The 15,527-nt window shown below is 43.2% G+C and overlaps 1 protein-coding gene across 1 annotated transcript in view; it reads right to left on the bottom strand.

Moving 5' to 3' along the window:
- Positions 1-7,961: 7,961 nt before the first annotated feature.
- LOC118584605 overlaps positions 7,962-15,527 on the bottom strand; it is a 36,071-nt gene continuing 28,505 nt past the window's right edge. The window contains exons 8-9 of the mRNA XM_036188881.1: positions 14,114-14,243; positions 7,962-8,180 (exon numbers count right to left, since the gene is read on the bottom strand). Of these exons, the coding sequence (XP_036044774.1) occupies positions 7,962-8,180; positions 14,114-14,243 (349 nt within the window). The remainder of the gene's footprint in view (positions 8,181-14,113; positions 14,244-15,527) is intronic.

Here is a 15,527-nt window from a genome sequence, read left to right as displayed (position 1 = left end):
ATTTGCTTTTAATGTGTGTGTGTGTGTGTGTGTGTGTGTGTGTGTGTGTGTGTCTGTGTATGGAGTGTCTGTGTGTGTCTATGTGTGTATGTATGTATGTGTCTCTGTGTGCATGTGTTTGTGTGTTTATGTGTGTCTGTGTATGTGTGTGTATGGAGTGTCTGGGTCTGTGGATCTGTGGGTCTGTGGGTCCGTGGGTCTGTGGGAAGGTGTCTGTGTCTCTGTGTGTGTTTGTGTCTGTGTGTGTGCCTCTGTATGTCTGTGTGTGTATGTGTGTGTCTATGTGTGTGTGTGTCTTAGTGTATGTATGTCTTTGCCTGTGCGTTTGTGTGTCTGTGTATGTTAGTCTGTATGTGTCTGTGTGTGTTTGTGTGCGTTTGTGTGTCTGTGTATGTTAGTCTGTATGTGTCTGTGTGTGTTTGTGTGTATGTGTGTCTGTGTATGTTAGTCTGTATGTGTCTCTGTGTGTTTGTGTGTTTGTGTGTCTGTGTATGTTAGTCTGTATGTGTCTCTGCGTGTTTGTGTGTGTGTGTGTGTCTGTGTGTTATATGTGTCTGTGTGTGTGTGTCTGTGTGATGTGTGCATGTGAGTAAGGCCATACAGGTGTCACAGCAAGTATGGAGACCAGGGGACAACTTTCCAGAGTTGGTTCTCTTCCTTCGTGGGTTCTGGGGACAGAACTCAGGTCGTCAGTCCTGACACAGCTAAGCTCTTTGTCAGCCATCTCCCTGCCCTAAGAGAAGTTTATAGAGGACACTTTAGTTCCTTTGCTTTCTACAACAAAATCCCAAAGACTGGAAATTTATGAAAACAGAATGTATTTCTTACAGTTCTAAAGGCTGGGTGGGAGTCCAGGACCAAAATATTACCAGTAGGTTCCATTATTTGAAAAGCTAATCCTGGGGGTGGATGACCATACGGTAAAAGAAGAAAGGACAATTCCCACCACTGACCCCCCATTTTAATGGCGCCCACACCCATCTGCAAGAGAGGAGACCTTCAGCCTAGTCAGCCCCTGAAACCCCACCTCTTAAAGCCATCCAATTGGCCATTATGTTTCGTCACCTGAATTTTTTTAAAATATATTTATCATGTATGCAGTATTCTGCCTGCATGTGTGCCTGCACCCAAGAGAACACCAGATCTCATTACAGGTGGTTGTAAGCCACCATGTGGGTGCTGGGAATTGAACTCAGGACCTCTGGAAGAGCAGCCAGTGCTCTAAACTGCTGAGCCATCTCTCCAGCCCCCCATCACCTGAATTTTGAAGGGGAAACCTCCAGATGATACTGTAGGCAAAGGTCTTATATTGTGCCAGCCGTTTGTTAGGACAGTGGCTGTGCAGAAATTAAGTTCTCTACAACAGACATTGGTTATCAACAACTGAACATGAGGTGTGAAGGGACCAGAGGTCCTGAAGGCCCTGACTCAACACTTTCTATTCTCACATTATACACGTTCCACCACTGCACGTGGGTCTTCAGGAGCCAAGACCCCTACCCCCACCCCAGTTTATGATAAAGGGGAAATCGGGGTCTCCTTTTGGGATTCTTAGTCTCATTAATATAAGAATTTAAGGACAGACTCAAATGAAAACACAAGAACAATTTTATTAGAATTTAGAAAAATAACCAATGGGCAGGCAAGGCAGTTCCTCTAGGAGGGACTCCAGATGTTCCCACCCGTTCTGTTCCATGCTTTCTCTTTGTGCTGCGGCTAACCACCTCTCCAAACACGTTGAACAACGTTCCCAAGCTCATTCTTTGGAACTTCTAGAAGACGCGGCTTGAGTGCTGTCGTCATCCATCTTTGCCAACTCTGACCTCCTCCACCCAAATGGAGACGGTGTCATTAAAAACTGAATATTTGAGCGAGCTCGGGTGAGTACTGTTACTACAACAATGAAACATCTGAACTATTTCCAGTGACGGGAGCTAGTTTAGTGTCAGCAGGAGAGTCGGCTGGAAGAGAAAATAAAGAATATTCTGTGTCAAGTGGAAACAGAACATCTTTGTATTTCCTTTTTAAGGTTTCAAGACGGGATTTCTCTGTGTTTCCTTGGCTATCCTGTAACTGGCTCTGTAGACCAGGCTGGCCTCTAACCCAAAGAAATCCACCTGTCTCTGCCTCCCAAGTGCTAGGATTAAAGGTGTGCACCACCATAATTATAGAAAAATTTAGCCGGGGCGGTGGTGGCGCACGCCTTTAATCCCAGCACCCAGGAGGCAGAGGCAGGCGGATCTCTGTGAGTTCGAGGCCAGCCTGGTCTCCAAAGCGAGTTTCAGGAAAGGCGCAAAGCTACAAAGAGAAACCCTGTTTCAAAAAGAAAAAAAGAAAAATTTAAACACTGGTTTCATTTAAGAACAAAGGTTTATACTTACTAATTGGAAAAAAAAATGTTTAAACAAAATGACCATAAGAAATGTTTTTAAATTTTTATTATTATTTTGTGTGTGCTTCCTACATGTATGTCTGTGCACTACATATGTTCAGTGCACAAGGAGGCCAGAAGAGGGTGTCTGATCCCTTGGGACTGGAGTTACAAATTGTTGTGAGCTGCCATATGGGTACTTGGAATCCAACCTGGGTCCTCTGGAAGAGCAGCCAGTACTCTTGACTACTTGGCCATCTCTCCAGCCCAGAAAAAACTGTTCTCTAGGTCATGTTTAAATGAAAGCATTCACAAATTAGTGTGTAATTCTTTCTCAACTAGTAGAAAACTTCTTAAAAGAATGCCAACCATTTGTAAGGGAAGATTTATTTATTAACGTTACACCTGCACATTCTCTTGCATGTATTTTCTTTTTTTTTTTCTTGCATGTATTTTAACAGAATAAAAATGATGGTTAGTTATCATATGTGGTGGTTTGAATAGGTGTGGCCCCCACAGACTCATGTGTTTGAATGCTTAGCCCATTAGGAATAGCATTAGGAAGTATGGCCTTGATGAAGTAGGTGTGACCTTGTTAAAGGAAGTATGTCACTGTGGGGGCGGGCTTTGAGGTCTCATATGCTCAAGCTACACTCAGTGTGGCACTGTCTCCTGCTGCCAGCAGATCAAGATGTAGAATTCTCAGCTCCTTCTGGAGCACCATGTCTGCCTGCACACCAACATGTCCCACCATGATAAGAGACTAAACCTTTGAAACTGTAGCCAGCCCTAATTAAATGCTTTCCTTTATAAGAGTTGCCATGGTCACGGTGTCTCTTCACACCAATAGAAACCCTAACTAAGACAACATACTTCCCTTTACTGGCTATTGCAGGACATGAAGATTAACTGATGAACAGGTGTGGCCACTATCCTCCTTATCCAGAATGCCATATGTCTGGCGCCTCCTCATCCTTTAGTTGATAGACAAACTCACAGGCAAAAGGTGTTCTCTGACTATGGAATTCTTTTCTCCCTCCAAACCCCATGCCACCTCCAAACTCTGTCTAAATTACAACGGGGACCTTGTTGTGCTTTTAATAAAGACAATACCATCACCTTATAAAGCAATGCACACGGTCTCTGATTTCTCTGCTAGGAGCTATGGAGGGCATTTCACATTTGTGTCGTACTCAACTCCTGGAGAAGCAACTGATTTTTTTTTTCTCTTTTTGCATGGAGCAGTCCAGATTCACAGCTTTGGAGCCCTTAGACCCAGATCCTCTTTTTTGTCCCCAGAAAATAAGAAATGATGCTAACAAAATCACGAGACTTGTCAGCTAGCTAGGATTTCATCATTATGTCAGAAAACAGTAATTAAACTGGTTCCCTGGGCTCCCGTGATTTATGAATGAAAACAGCATTTGTTTGTTCCCTTTTCAGTTGTTTGAATGTAAAACCATTCAAGGAGGCTTACATTCTGAAGTCTGTGATTTTGTCACGTTGAGCTGGGAAAGAAAGTTGAGGCCTCATTTAACACAGGCCTGTACTACTGTTCTGGTCATTAAGATAAAATGCTACCAAAGCTATGAGCTAATGCACACAGAAACAGATAATCTAATAATAACCACAAAGAGTAAAAATCACACGCAGCATTTTTGTATTTTATTGAAATGTTTTATGAAATTTTTCTCTAGGTCAAAAATTGGTCAAACACTAATGTTGCCCTTTTTTTGTTTTAAATGGTTGCTGCCTTTTGTCGAGACTGTCTGAACCAGCAACTGCAACTCCTCGGCTTCCAGCAGTGGTTAGGCTGCAAGAGCTGTAGCCTGAGGGAATTCTGTTCCCTCAGGCACTGACTCTCTCAAAGTTATGAGGGGAACTTAACTAAATCTCTGTCCCTCTAAAGAACTCAAGAATCAAAGGTTAAGGTGGAATCTGCTCCTCAGATAGGCTGAATAATGTGAGAAGCCCCAAAACAGCTTGACCACACAGCTGCCCCGACAGGCTTAGAGGCCCAACACAGCTTCTGTGACAGGCTTACTGACAGGCAACACCTGGATCCAGGAGAAGCCATGAGTTGACCCCACCCAGGGAGGGCCTGCATCTAAGGGGAAATACCTGACATTTCAAACATTCCCTATAACTCTAGACAAATGTCAGCCAATCAGGGTCCTGAACCCTGGAAATCCCCTCACCCCAACATCTGCTATGATTAAAAACCCCACCTGGACTCTCTGCTCTCACTGATGCTTCAGACAGAGTCCAAGCTCTGAGCTTGAAATAAAGGCTCTTTGCTTTTACATATGGGATTTAATCTCCATGGTGTTTTTTTTTTTGTTGTTGTTGTTGTTGTTGTTGTTTAGAGGGAGGGGATCCCTTGAGATCTGGGCATAACAAATAGCAAGTAGCTCACCTTCTCTCCTTGCTCGTTTCCTACAAAAAGCCCTTGTGCTTCTCCTAGTGTCCACTTAAAAAGTGATAGGGTAGGCTCCTCCCTACCACTTCCTGTCAGCTAGTTGCTGACTCAGCCTCCTGAATTTTATTTAATCAAACACATCTTTGCATCATTAAATAAATGTCCCAGAGCATAAGCAAAAGTAACATGCCTTGAATAATATTCTACAACACACGTTTATTATGAAGGATGACACATATGGCCACTGTAAGGTTGGATGGGGCTTTCCGGTCTGCTCCGGGGGATGGGGCTATGTACAGGCTTGTAGGGCTTCCTGGGTAGAGAGCAGTGATTCACTTCTTGCCCTACCTGCTATTTAAAGGTTCTTGGTGTCACAGCTACCTGAGCCATTGTTCATTCAAGCAAAGGCAAGATAGACATTATGTGAACTTCATCTTGAAACCTCAACTATTTGCTTAAAGTATTTAAAAAGTATTTAATAGAAAACTATTTATTAATTATAAATATAATTAGTATTAAAAGTATATTATAAAGTATTTAATAGAAAGTATGCAGCAATAAAATATTTTATATAAGCAAAGATGTGATCAGTAAAGAGCAACTGAAATATATTTTATTTAAGAAAAATGGCAAAAAAAGTTAGTCTTTTTAGTATTGTAATTTTACTTAATTCAGAAAAAGCATCCATCTCAAATTCCTTTAAACACAAATATCCATACAAGCTATGTGTCTTTCTGTTAAGCATTCAGTTATGACTGAGGTAGTGAACTTGGAAAGGTACAGGCAAGCTCTAAGACAGTTATAATGCATAACTAGCCTGATGCCTCTGAGAAGCTGAGCCAGGACACTTCAGGTATGCCTGTGGTTACAGGTAACATTATTTTCTAAAGTCTAATGTAAGTGTGGATTAAAAAAAAAGTTAAATATATCCTTTAAATTTTTTTTATTAAATTAAGAATGGTACATCTCATGACAGTGAGAGCCCCAGGCCCTTTTCAGTAAATTTCAAACTTTGTTTTCTTTTGTAATTAATACCCATTATTGTGGTCATATGCAATCAAACACAAGTCCATTAAACAGATCAGTATTTCAATAAATTAAAAATAAGAATCATACCAGAAAGCTGAAACCCAGAAGAAAAACCCTAAGCCCAGTCAGGAATGTCCCCAGCTGCCCTGAATTTGCAGTTGGTATCATCAGGGGATTTTCTCTTGACAGGAAAATTCCACGGACTCCCACACTCTTCTGAACCTTTCAGTGGGAGAGAGCTGAAGGCTGGGCTCTTCTGGAGCAGTTCAGACCGGTGCTTCCCAGTGCCCCGGAGGTTCGCGTTGCCTTCCATTTTACTTGGAATAGAGCTGTGAAGTTGCCAAGGGCAGAAACTGAGAATCTCATTTTTTCCTAGAGGAGCAGATTTTAATGTCATAAGAAGTGCGGCATCTCATTGAGTAATGATGTCTCAACACTGAAAACCTATCGGAGCATGCTTACTGTAAGCAACTGTAGGTTCAAAATCATTCTAAAGAGGCCTATACGGTTCTGAGGAGGTTCCAGAATGAAACGCGAAGCAGAACACGTTAGGAGGAGCCCTGCGGCCTGTGGAAGGATCTTCAGAGAAGACCCTTCAGAGCGTCACTGGGAGCACTGTACCTACCGTGCGGAGAGGAAATGATGCCTGACTGCTCTTCCTAAACACAACATTTTTGCCATCTCCCTCCAAGGCTTGGGGAAACACTGCAAACGGAAATCAGGAAGAAAAGCTCCGAAATGCTGTCTTCTGAACAGGACAAACATCACAGTCAAGCACTCCCAACAACTGCAGATGCCTGCACCAGGTCTGCCCAAGAATGGGACCCCCAGAGCTGGAGAGATGGCTCAGCGGTTAAGAGCACAGACTGCCCTGCCAAATGGACCCGGGTTCAATTCCCAGCATCCACATGACAGCTTACAACTGTCTGTAGCTCCAAGATCCGACACCAATGTACTTTAAAAAAAAAAAAAAAAAGAGTGATACCTGAGAGGCTCAGGGGACCCCACCCCTCACTGCTGAACTATTTAGGGGAGTCAGGAATCCTTGACTTCAGTTGTGTGCCTATTCATGACATTACCAGGTTCCAAATCCAATGGTCACATAGGAGGCCCCGGTTCAACTACAGGGGTCCCAAAAGGCAAGTAGGGAAGAAAGGAGATTGATAGGGATGAGAGGGAGTACGGGTGGCAGGATAGAGTGACCAGGATGTATTATATGCATGTATGAAGTTGTCCAAGAACTAACTCAATAAAAAAGAAAATACTTGTACTTAGAAGTATATAAGGTGAAGGTGTGTCAATTTCCTTATAGTAGTAGGCATTTCATTAGGCATAAATTTATTAATGAATCATTTTTACTCCTAAAATACATAGAATTGATTGAACTAAACTGGAAAAACAGGCAAGAATATTTGTATTTATTAAACTAATCTGCAGATATTTTTAGAACTCCCCAAGGAAAATAATCAGTTTTCTTCATCTGTTCATCCACTCCTAGGCTGGAAGTGTTTGGGTCTCAGGATCAGAACATGAAGTTGAGGTCCAAAGCAGTGGCCGGTTGTTGGCCACCCACTCCTGCCCGTACTGAACAAGGAATTTACTCTACCCACTCTGGGATTTCTGCTTTCCTTCGGCTCTGGGTTGGTCCTTTCCTGTAGTTCAACAAAGCATTCTCGGGGAGAGACTCATGCAGCCACTGTGCATGCTCCCTTTAGTGGTCACAATGAAAATCACAGGAACGTTAAATTACCAATGCCAGAATGTGCCCAGGAGCGTCAGTAGCAAATGAAGGCTTGGGTTATAATCTTCCAAAAACAGTTAAACTTTTGCTGTTTATATTTATGGGAACTCTGAAAATTTAATCTATAATCATACAACTTACAATAATACAAACTGTCACCTAGAGATTTCCATAAACAATTAAAGATCAAAGTGATTAAATCAACTCTGTGAGAACAGTAAAGTAGGACATGCCATATGTAATGAAAAATGGAGAAATAAAAACTGTTTTGGACCAACATTTTAAAGGAGGCTCATTTATCAACACATTTCCCAGAATTACACTGTCTAGAAAGCTTTCACAGTCTACTAATCTCACGAACGGGTTCCCCGAGCATTGTGCTTTCATGGCGAGCCAGGAGCTTACACCCTCAGTTCCAATGGCATGCCATCTATATTCTCTATCTCTCCTCGATAGAGCTTCTTCCAGATTTCCAGTTCTCTTTTAACCAAGCGCTCTTGGGTGTTCTCTTCAGAGATGGCCGCTTCAATATCTTTCATGTCAAGTTCCATCTGAGTTAGGACTGCGGCGCTTGGATTCTCTCGGACACACACTAAGTTTTCTTTTGCTGCTGCTTCTCCCTAAAACAAATGAAAGTGGTGTGTTATTTGAAACCCGAATCCAATGACCCAGTCTGAGTTGAATACTCTGGTTTTGCATCAGTAACTCAGAACAGTTCAAGTGCATGAGAAAGTATGCTGCAGGTTTGAATATGTAAAGTCAGCACCAGCTGTTAAAGGGTTTATATTTATAGGGGCTGGAGAGATGGCTCGGGGTTAAGAGCACTTTCTGCTGTCATGGAGGACCAAATTCGGTTCCCAGTCCTTGGTTGGCAGATCACAACCTCCTATAACTCTGATTCCAGAGGATACACTGCCCTCTTCTGGCCTCAAAGGGTACCATCATTTCTATGCACATACCCACATTCAGTCACACGCACACTAGTTCAAATTAAAATAAACTCATAAAGTTATAAACTATTTAGATTCATCCTCTTACTTGGGGTTTGGAAGCAGGTCCTGGCACATGCTAGGCAATCCCTCTCCCATTCCACATCTTCAAATCTGATTTACATTTGTGTAAGTATTTGTGTAATACATACAAAAATTAACAAGAAGGAGTTTGAGATTTTTAATAGTGAACAGTGTAATTTAAGAAGAAGGTACTACAATAAAGGAACTTCTGGAGGTATCGCCATCCCTGATTTCAAGCTCTACTACAGAGCTATAGTAATAAAAACCACATGGTATCAGCATAAAATAGCCGAAAATACACAATGGAAAAAAGAAAGCATCTTCAACAAATGGTACTGGTATAACTAAATGTTGGCATGTAGAAGAATGCAAAAAGATCCATATCTATCACCCTGCACAAAATTCAAGTCCAAGTGTGCTGTGGATATCACTGTATAAATAAAATGCTGATTGGCTAGTAGCCAGGCAGGAAATATAGGTGGGACAAGCAGAGAAGAGAATTGTGGGAGGTAGAAGGCTGGGGAGGACAGACACTGCCAGCCGCCTCCATGACAAGCAACATGGAAAGATACCGGTAAGCCATAAGCCACGTGGCAAAGTATAGATTAATAGAAATGGGTTAATTTAAGATAGAAGAAGTAGATAACAAGAATCCTGCCACAGCCATACAGTTTGTAAGCAATATAAGTTTCTGTGTGTTTACTTGGTTGGGTCTGAGCAACTGTGGGACTGGTGGGTAAGAGAGATTTGTCCTGACTGGGCCAGGCAGGAAAACTCTAACTATACAAGTGGATCAAAGACCTCAACATAAATCCAGATACAATGAACCTAATAGAAGAGAAATTGGGGAATAATCTTGAACACATTGGTACAGGAGACAACTTCCTGAACAAAACACCAATAGCACAGACAGTAAGACTGACAGTTAATAAGTGGGACCTCATGAAATTAAAAAGCTTCTGTAAGTCAAAGGACACCATCAATAGGACAAAACAGCACCTACAGAATGGGAAAAGATCTTTACCAACCACACATCTAACAGAGGGCTGATTTCCAAAATATATAAAAAAAAAACTAAAGAAACTAGGCATCAACAAACCAAATAATCTAATTAAAATGGGGTACAGATCAAAACAGAGAATTCTCAACATAAGAATCTCAAATGGCTGAGAAACATTTATGATGTCCAACATTAGCCATCAAGGGAATGCAAATCAAAAAAGACCAGTGTTTCTTTGGATTTGAGGACTTTGAGATTCCATCTTATACCCGTCAGGATGGCTAAGATAAAAAATATAAGTGACAGTTCATGCTGGAGAGGATGTGGAGCAAGGGAAACACTCCTCCATTGCTGGTGGGAGTGCAAATTTCTACAACTACTTGGGAAGTCAGTGTGGCAGTTTCTCAGAAAACTGGGATTCAATCTACCACAGGACCCAGCTGTACCAATCTTGGGCACATACCCAAAGATGCTCAATCATACCACAAGAACACTTGCTCAACTGCTGTGTTCATAGCAGCTTTATTTGTAGTAGTCAGAACCTGGAAAAAAACTAGATGTCCTTCAACCAAAGAATGGATCAAGAAAATGTGGTATATACACAATGGAGTAATACCAGCTGTCAAAAACAAGGATACCAAGAAATTCGAAGGCAAATGGATGGAACTAGAAAACATCATCCTGAGCAAGGTAATCCAGACCCAGAAAGATAAACATGATATGTACTCATTCCTAAGTGGATATTAGCTATAAAATAAAGAATAACCATGCTACAATCCACAGCCCCAGAGAAGCTAGGTAACAAGTAGGGTTCACATAGGGACACCCAGATCTCCTTGGAAAGGGGAAATAGATGAGATTTCATGAGGGGACTGAGGGTGGGTAGTGAAGGGAACATGAGGGATCAGGTTGGGGGTGAGGGCAGAGAGTACCGAAAGAGACTACTGGAAATGGGGGGGGGCACTTTGGAGTCAGGTAAAAACCTGACACAAGGGAATCTACAAGGAAGACCCCAGTTTAGACTCCTAGCAACAGCAGACAGCCTGAACTGGCCATCTCCTGTGACCAGATGGGTACCTAGCCCAATTGTCTTCAGGGAGGTGTCATCTAGCAACTGATGGAAAGAGATGCAGAAACAACCCACAGCTAAACACTAGGTGGAGTTTGGTGAATCCTGCAGAAGAGGGGGAGAAAGGATTGTAGGAGGCAGAGGGGTCAAGGACACCATAAGAAAACTTACAGAATCAACTAACCTGGGTTCACTGGAGCCCACAGAGACTGAACCGACAACCCGGGAGCCTGCATGGGTCTGACCTAGGCACTCTACATGTATGTTACAGTTATGTAGCTTGGTCCTCTTGTGGAACTCCTGACAGTGGGAACAGGAGCTGTCTCCAATTCTTTTACTGACTTTTGGGAACCTACTCCTCATGCTTGGTTGCCTTGCCCAGCCTTAATACATGGGAGGTGCTTAGTCTTCCTGCAGCTTGATAAGAAATGTTTTGTTGACACTCTTGGGAGACCTGCCCTTTCCTAAACAGAAAAGCAGGAGGAGTGGATTGGGGGTGGGAACAGAAGGGGGTAGGAGGAGGGATTGGGAGGGAATGAGGGAGGGGAAATTGTGGATGGGATGTAAACTAAATAAATTTATTTAATAATCAAAAGAAGAGCAAGGTATGAGTGTGGCAGTCCCTAGGCTTAGAAAAACTAGAAGTGGTAAGGACTTCAAGGCCAGTGGGAAATGATAAGGAAGTCTGGCAGAGCCAGGACTCAGCCAAGGGCAGCCGGGAGTGGAACTGATGTGAGAAGGAAGGAGAGGTGACACATAAAGGAGCCAGCAGACACTGGCTCAAATGCTTGCTTCCTGTGTGTAACATCCACACAAGCCAAATCGCCACATAATTCAAAAATCAATGTCTCCTGAAATGACATCAAACCCAGGCTGCTGCTGAGAAAACATGGTATGAAGACCCACCCATGACCACGACTAGGACTACATGCTAAGACTTCAGAACCGTGTAAACTGGTGCTGTAGTTCATAGATAAACCATAAGGTTACAACAGTCTTGGAGGCATTGTGCGGTACGGTGCCCCAGGCATTCCAAGGTGAGAAGTTATCTCAGAGAGATTTGCAAAAGTGGCCTTATAGTATCATGAATCCCAATAAAAATCAAGAAGACTCAATCCCTTGAAAAAAATGAAGTAACAAAACACAGCTTATCCACTTGGATTAATAGCATCCAAAACAGTTTCAACTATACATATATGTATAATTGAATATATACCCACATATTTATTAGAGAGAGAGAGAGAGAGAGAGAGAGAGAGAGAGAGAGAGAAGTGAATGAGGCCCCTGGACATTAGAAGTTCTCTGTACTCAGATACAAACATAGGCAATTTCTCTTTCTAGGGAAAAAAAAGGAAGAAGTAGAAGAAAGTACCCAGAGGATTCAGCCAAGAGCCCTGGAGAATCATCCCCACACTGAGGGCTGATTTCTCATTGAAGTCTCATGAGGGTAGTACCTCCTATGTATCTCCCATCTATGTCTGTGAGGTGGGAAGGGTGTGATGGGTTAGCAGAATATAGTGTGTGGGTGATGCCGGCTGATCTCCTGAGCTCTGAAATCCCCGCGTAGAGAGAAATTGTTTCAGAGAACAGTACTCTAGTAACCGCAGCCCAGGGACCTTAGCCCCTCCCAGTAACCACAGCCCAGGGATCTCAGCCCCTCCCAGTAACCACAGCCCAGGGACCTTAGCCCCCCCCCAGGAACCACAGCCCAGGGACCTTAGCTCCTCCCAATAACCACAGCCCAGGGATCTCAGCCCCTCCCAGTAACCTCAGTCCAGGGATCTTAGCTCCTCCCAGTAACCACAGCCCAGGGACCTTAGCCCCCCCCAGTAACCACAGCCCAGGGACCTTAGCCCCTCCCAGTAACCACAGCCCAGGGACCTTAGCCCCCCCCAGTAACCACAGCCCAGGGATCTTAGCCCCTCCCAGTAACCACAGCCCAGGGACCTTACCCCCCCCCCTCCCAGTAACCACAGCCCAGGGACCTTAGCCCCTCCCAGTAACCACAGCCCAGGGACCTTAGCCCCTCCCAGTAACCACAGCCCAGGGACCTTGGCCCCTCCCAGTAACCACAGCCCAGGGACCTTAGCCCCTCCCAGTAACCACAGCCCAGGGACCTTGGCCCCTCCCAGTAACCACAGCCCAGGGACCTTAGCCCCTCCCAGTAACCACAGTCCAGGGACCTTGGCCCCTCCCAGTAACCGCAGCCCAGGGACCTTGGCCCCTCCCAGTAACCACAGCCCAGGGACCTTAGCCCCTCCCAGTAACCACAGCCCAGGGATCTCAGCCCCTCCCAGTAACCGCAGCCCAGGGACCTTAGCCCCTCCTGGACCTGATAATACTGATAGGACCTTGTGCCTCGAGTTATCATGAAGTCACGGCAACTCAACAGTGGCAGGTACTGAAATGGTCAAGTGGGAGAGGTAAGCCACTGCAGACAAAAGAGCAGAACACATTGGCTTTGGACAGGCCATCTTTTCACAGTTATTCCACAGAGAATAGAGACTGATTAAAAGATTTCACACAACTTTCAAACATTAAATTAGGAAACAGTCTCAGAATGCTGCCCTGGGACCGCACCCTACCCCGTGAGGACACAAGCCACAGAGCTAGCCCACAGTGTGAGGAAGGGGAGAGGTTCCAGCTGCCACCCCACACGGCCTTCCAGCCCAGGTGTTCCTGTACTGGTTCCCGCTGCCTCCCCAGGCAAAGAGGAACCCTCAGATAACAGCAACATCTCCAGCAACCAGAGATGGCCCCAGCACCCTGGGCACCACACTGTTCCAACTTCAGCTGAGAGGCGCAGAGACAGACAGCACTCCAGAGTTTCCCAAACCACAGATTCAGAAAGGAAATAAATGTCTGAAGCCACTAAATCGAGTAGTTTAAAAGGGAAAAGGAAAAGATTGGTTTGAAAAAGACTCCGTAAGAGAATGGCTTCCACTATAGAAGTCAGGGTTCCTTAAAGAACTGGAAAACACCGAGACAGCCCTGATTAAACATCATTAAATGATGTTGATGAGAAGCACAAAAGCCCAGGAAATCTCTCTACAACTACACAAAAGGTTTTGAACAGTATCCTTCCTTTGTAAGAATTTCCCCCTAAATTAAAGAATATGGAAGGTGAGGATTGTTTAATTATACATGCACTAACAGCTATTAATTCTGCAATATAAGTGTTTACATTTCATGGCATGTTAACTGTGACCCAAAAAAGCTGTTACCAGAAAGTTTGGCTTCCTACTTGTGAATCTTAACAATATCATGGTGTGCTGCCTAGCTCTATTCAGAAACCAATTTTAAAACAAGAAAATCAATACTGTGCCTTTCTAAAAAAAAGAAAAAAGACATGTTTCCCTGAAATCATGTATGTAATACTATAGCTCAGTCTTCATTGGCTGTTACAAGTTTTCAGACATTTATTTTTCCCAAGGTTAAGTAATTTTGATCCCACAACTGGTTACATATTACCTCAAGTCTTAGCATGCCAACTGGACTATTCATTTCAGCTTGACTGGCTTTAGAAACTTTGCGAATAATATGTCTTATGCCGTCACACCTGTGTCCTTCCTTTGGGGCCATATTCAAGTTCTTCTTTATTCTGCAAGAAGGCAAAGGAAGAAAGTTTTTTAATGAGTAAATACCTAGTAATTGTTTAAATAAATGTTATACCCTATTGTATATAGGAAACGTCTGTAAATCACAATCCTGTCTCAAAGCAACTTTATTTGAAACCATTTGGATTACATTATAATCTTAGATAATTGATGTTTTACTTAGGTTACTATTGTTGTAAGGACACACTATGACCAAAAGCAACTTCGAGAGGAAAAGATTTATTTTGCATGTGTATCTTGAATCACCGTCCATCAAGGGAAGCCAGGAAGACAAGACAGACATTCAAACAGGGCAGGAGCCTGGAGGCAGGAACTGATGAGGGGCCATGGAGGAATGCTCCTTACTGGCTTGTTCTTCCTGGCTTGTTCAGCCTGCTTTCTTTCTTTCTTTCTTTCTTTCGTTTTTTTTCCCAGAGCTGAGGACCGAAGCGAGGGTCTTGCACTTGCTAGGCAAGTGCTCTACCACTGAGCTAAATCCCCAACCCAGCCTGCTTTCTTATAGAATCTGGGACCACCAGCCCAGGGGTGACACTACTCACAGTGGGCTGGCCATAAGTCACTAATTTAAGAAAATGCCTGACAGGCTGGCCTGCTACAGCTGGATCTCACAGAGGCAGTTTTCAGTGAAGTTCCCTCCTCTTAGTGTGTGCCCAGTTGACATAAGACTAGCCGGGACAATTGATATGCATAGTTAATATTATAACTACATACAGAATTTTATAATAATTACTATCCATTTCAGTGAGTTAACATAGAACATTAACTATTAGCTAGAACCCAGAAGTCAGTAGCCAAGATGAAGAAGATAAGTATACTTCTATATAATGTTTTCAAAATATTTATAAAAACATGCTTTGGTAATGATAGAATATGGTCTACAAAAAGAAAAGAAAGTACACACAAGAAAGCATCCGGGAGGCTGGGAGGCGTAGAACAGTACTAGAGGCTGTGTTTCTAAGCCACATTCTGAGCACAGTCCCAGCACAAAACACAAGCCATCAAGAACATTCATAGTTGAAAATAAACAGAAAGGGTCCTCAAAATTTCTATAGAGAGGGGAAGTAAGACAGAAAAAGCTTGAAAGGGAGGAAGTCCACAGAGTAAAGACTTGAGACGTTTTTTAAACTACAAAGCTTTGCTAACACAATATTGACTAAACACATGAAATAAAAACCATGTACAGAAATAGTTAAGTGGGAAGAGAATACTAATTACACTCAGCAAACAAATTCAGCTACTCAGAGAGTAGGTATAATGGTAGCTGTATA

This window comes from Onychomys torridus, chromosome 5 (genome assembly GCF_903995425.1).
Source record: "Onychomys torridus chromosome 5, mOncTor1.1, whole genome shotgun sequence".
NCBI classification, from domain to species: Eukaryota; Metazoa; Chordata; class Mammalia; order Rodentia; family Cricetidae; genus Onychomys; species Onychomys torridus.
The sequence above is the reverse complement of the archived record's forward strand: the minus strand, read 5'-3'. Positions and strand labels throughout refer to the sequence as shown.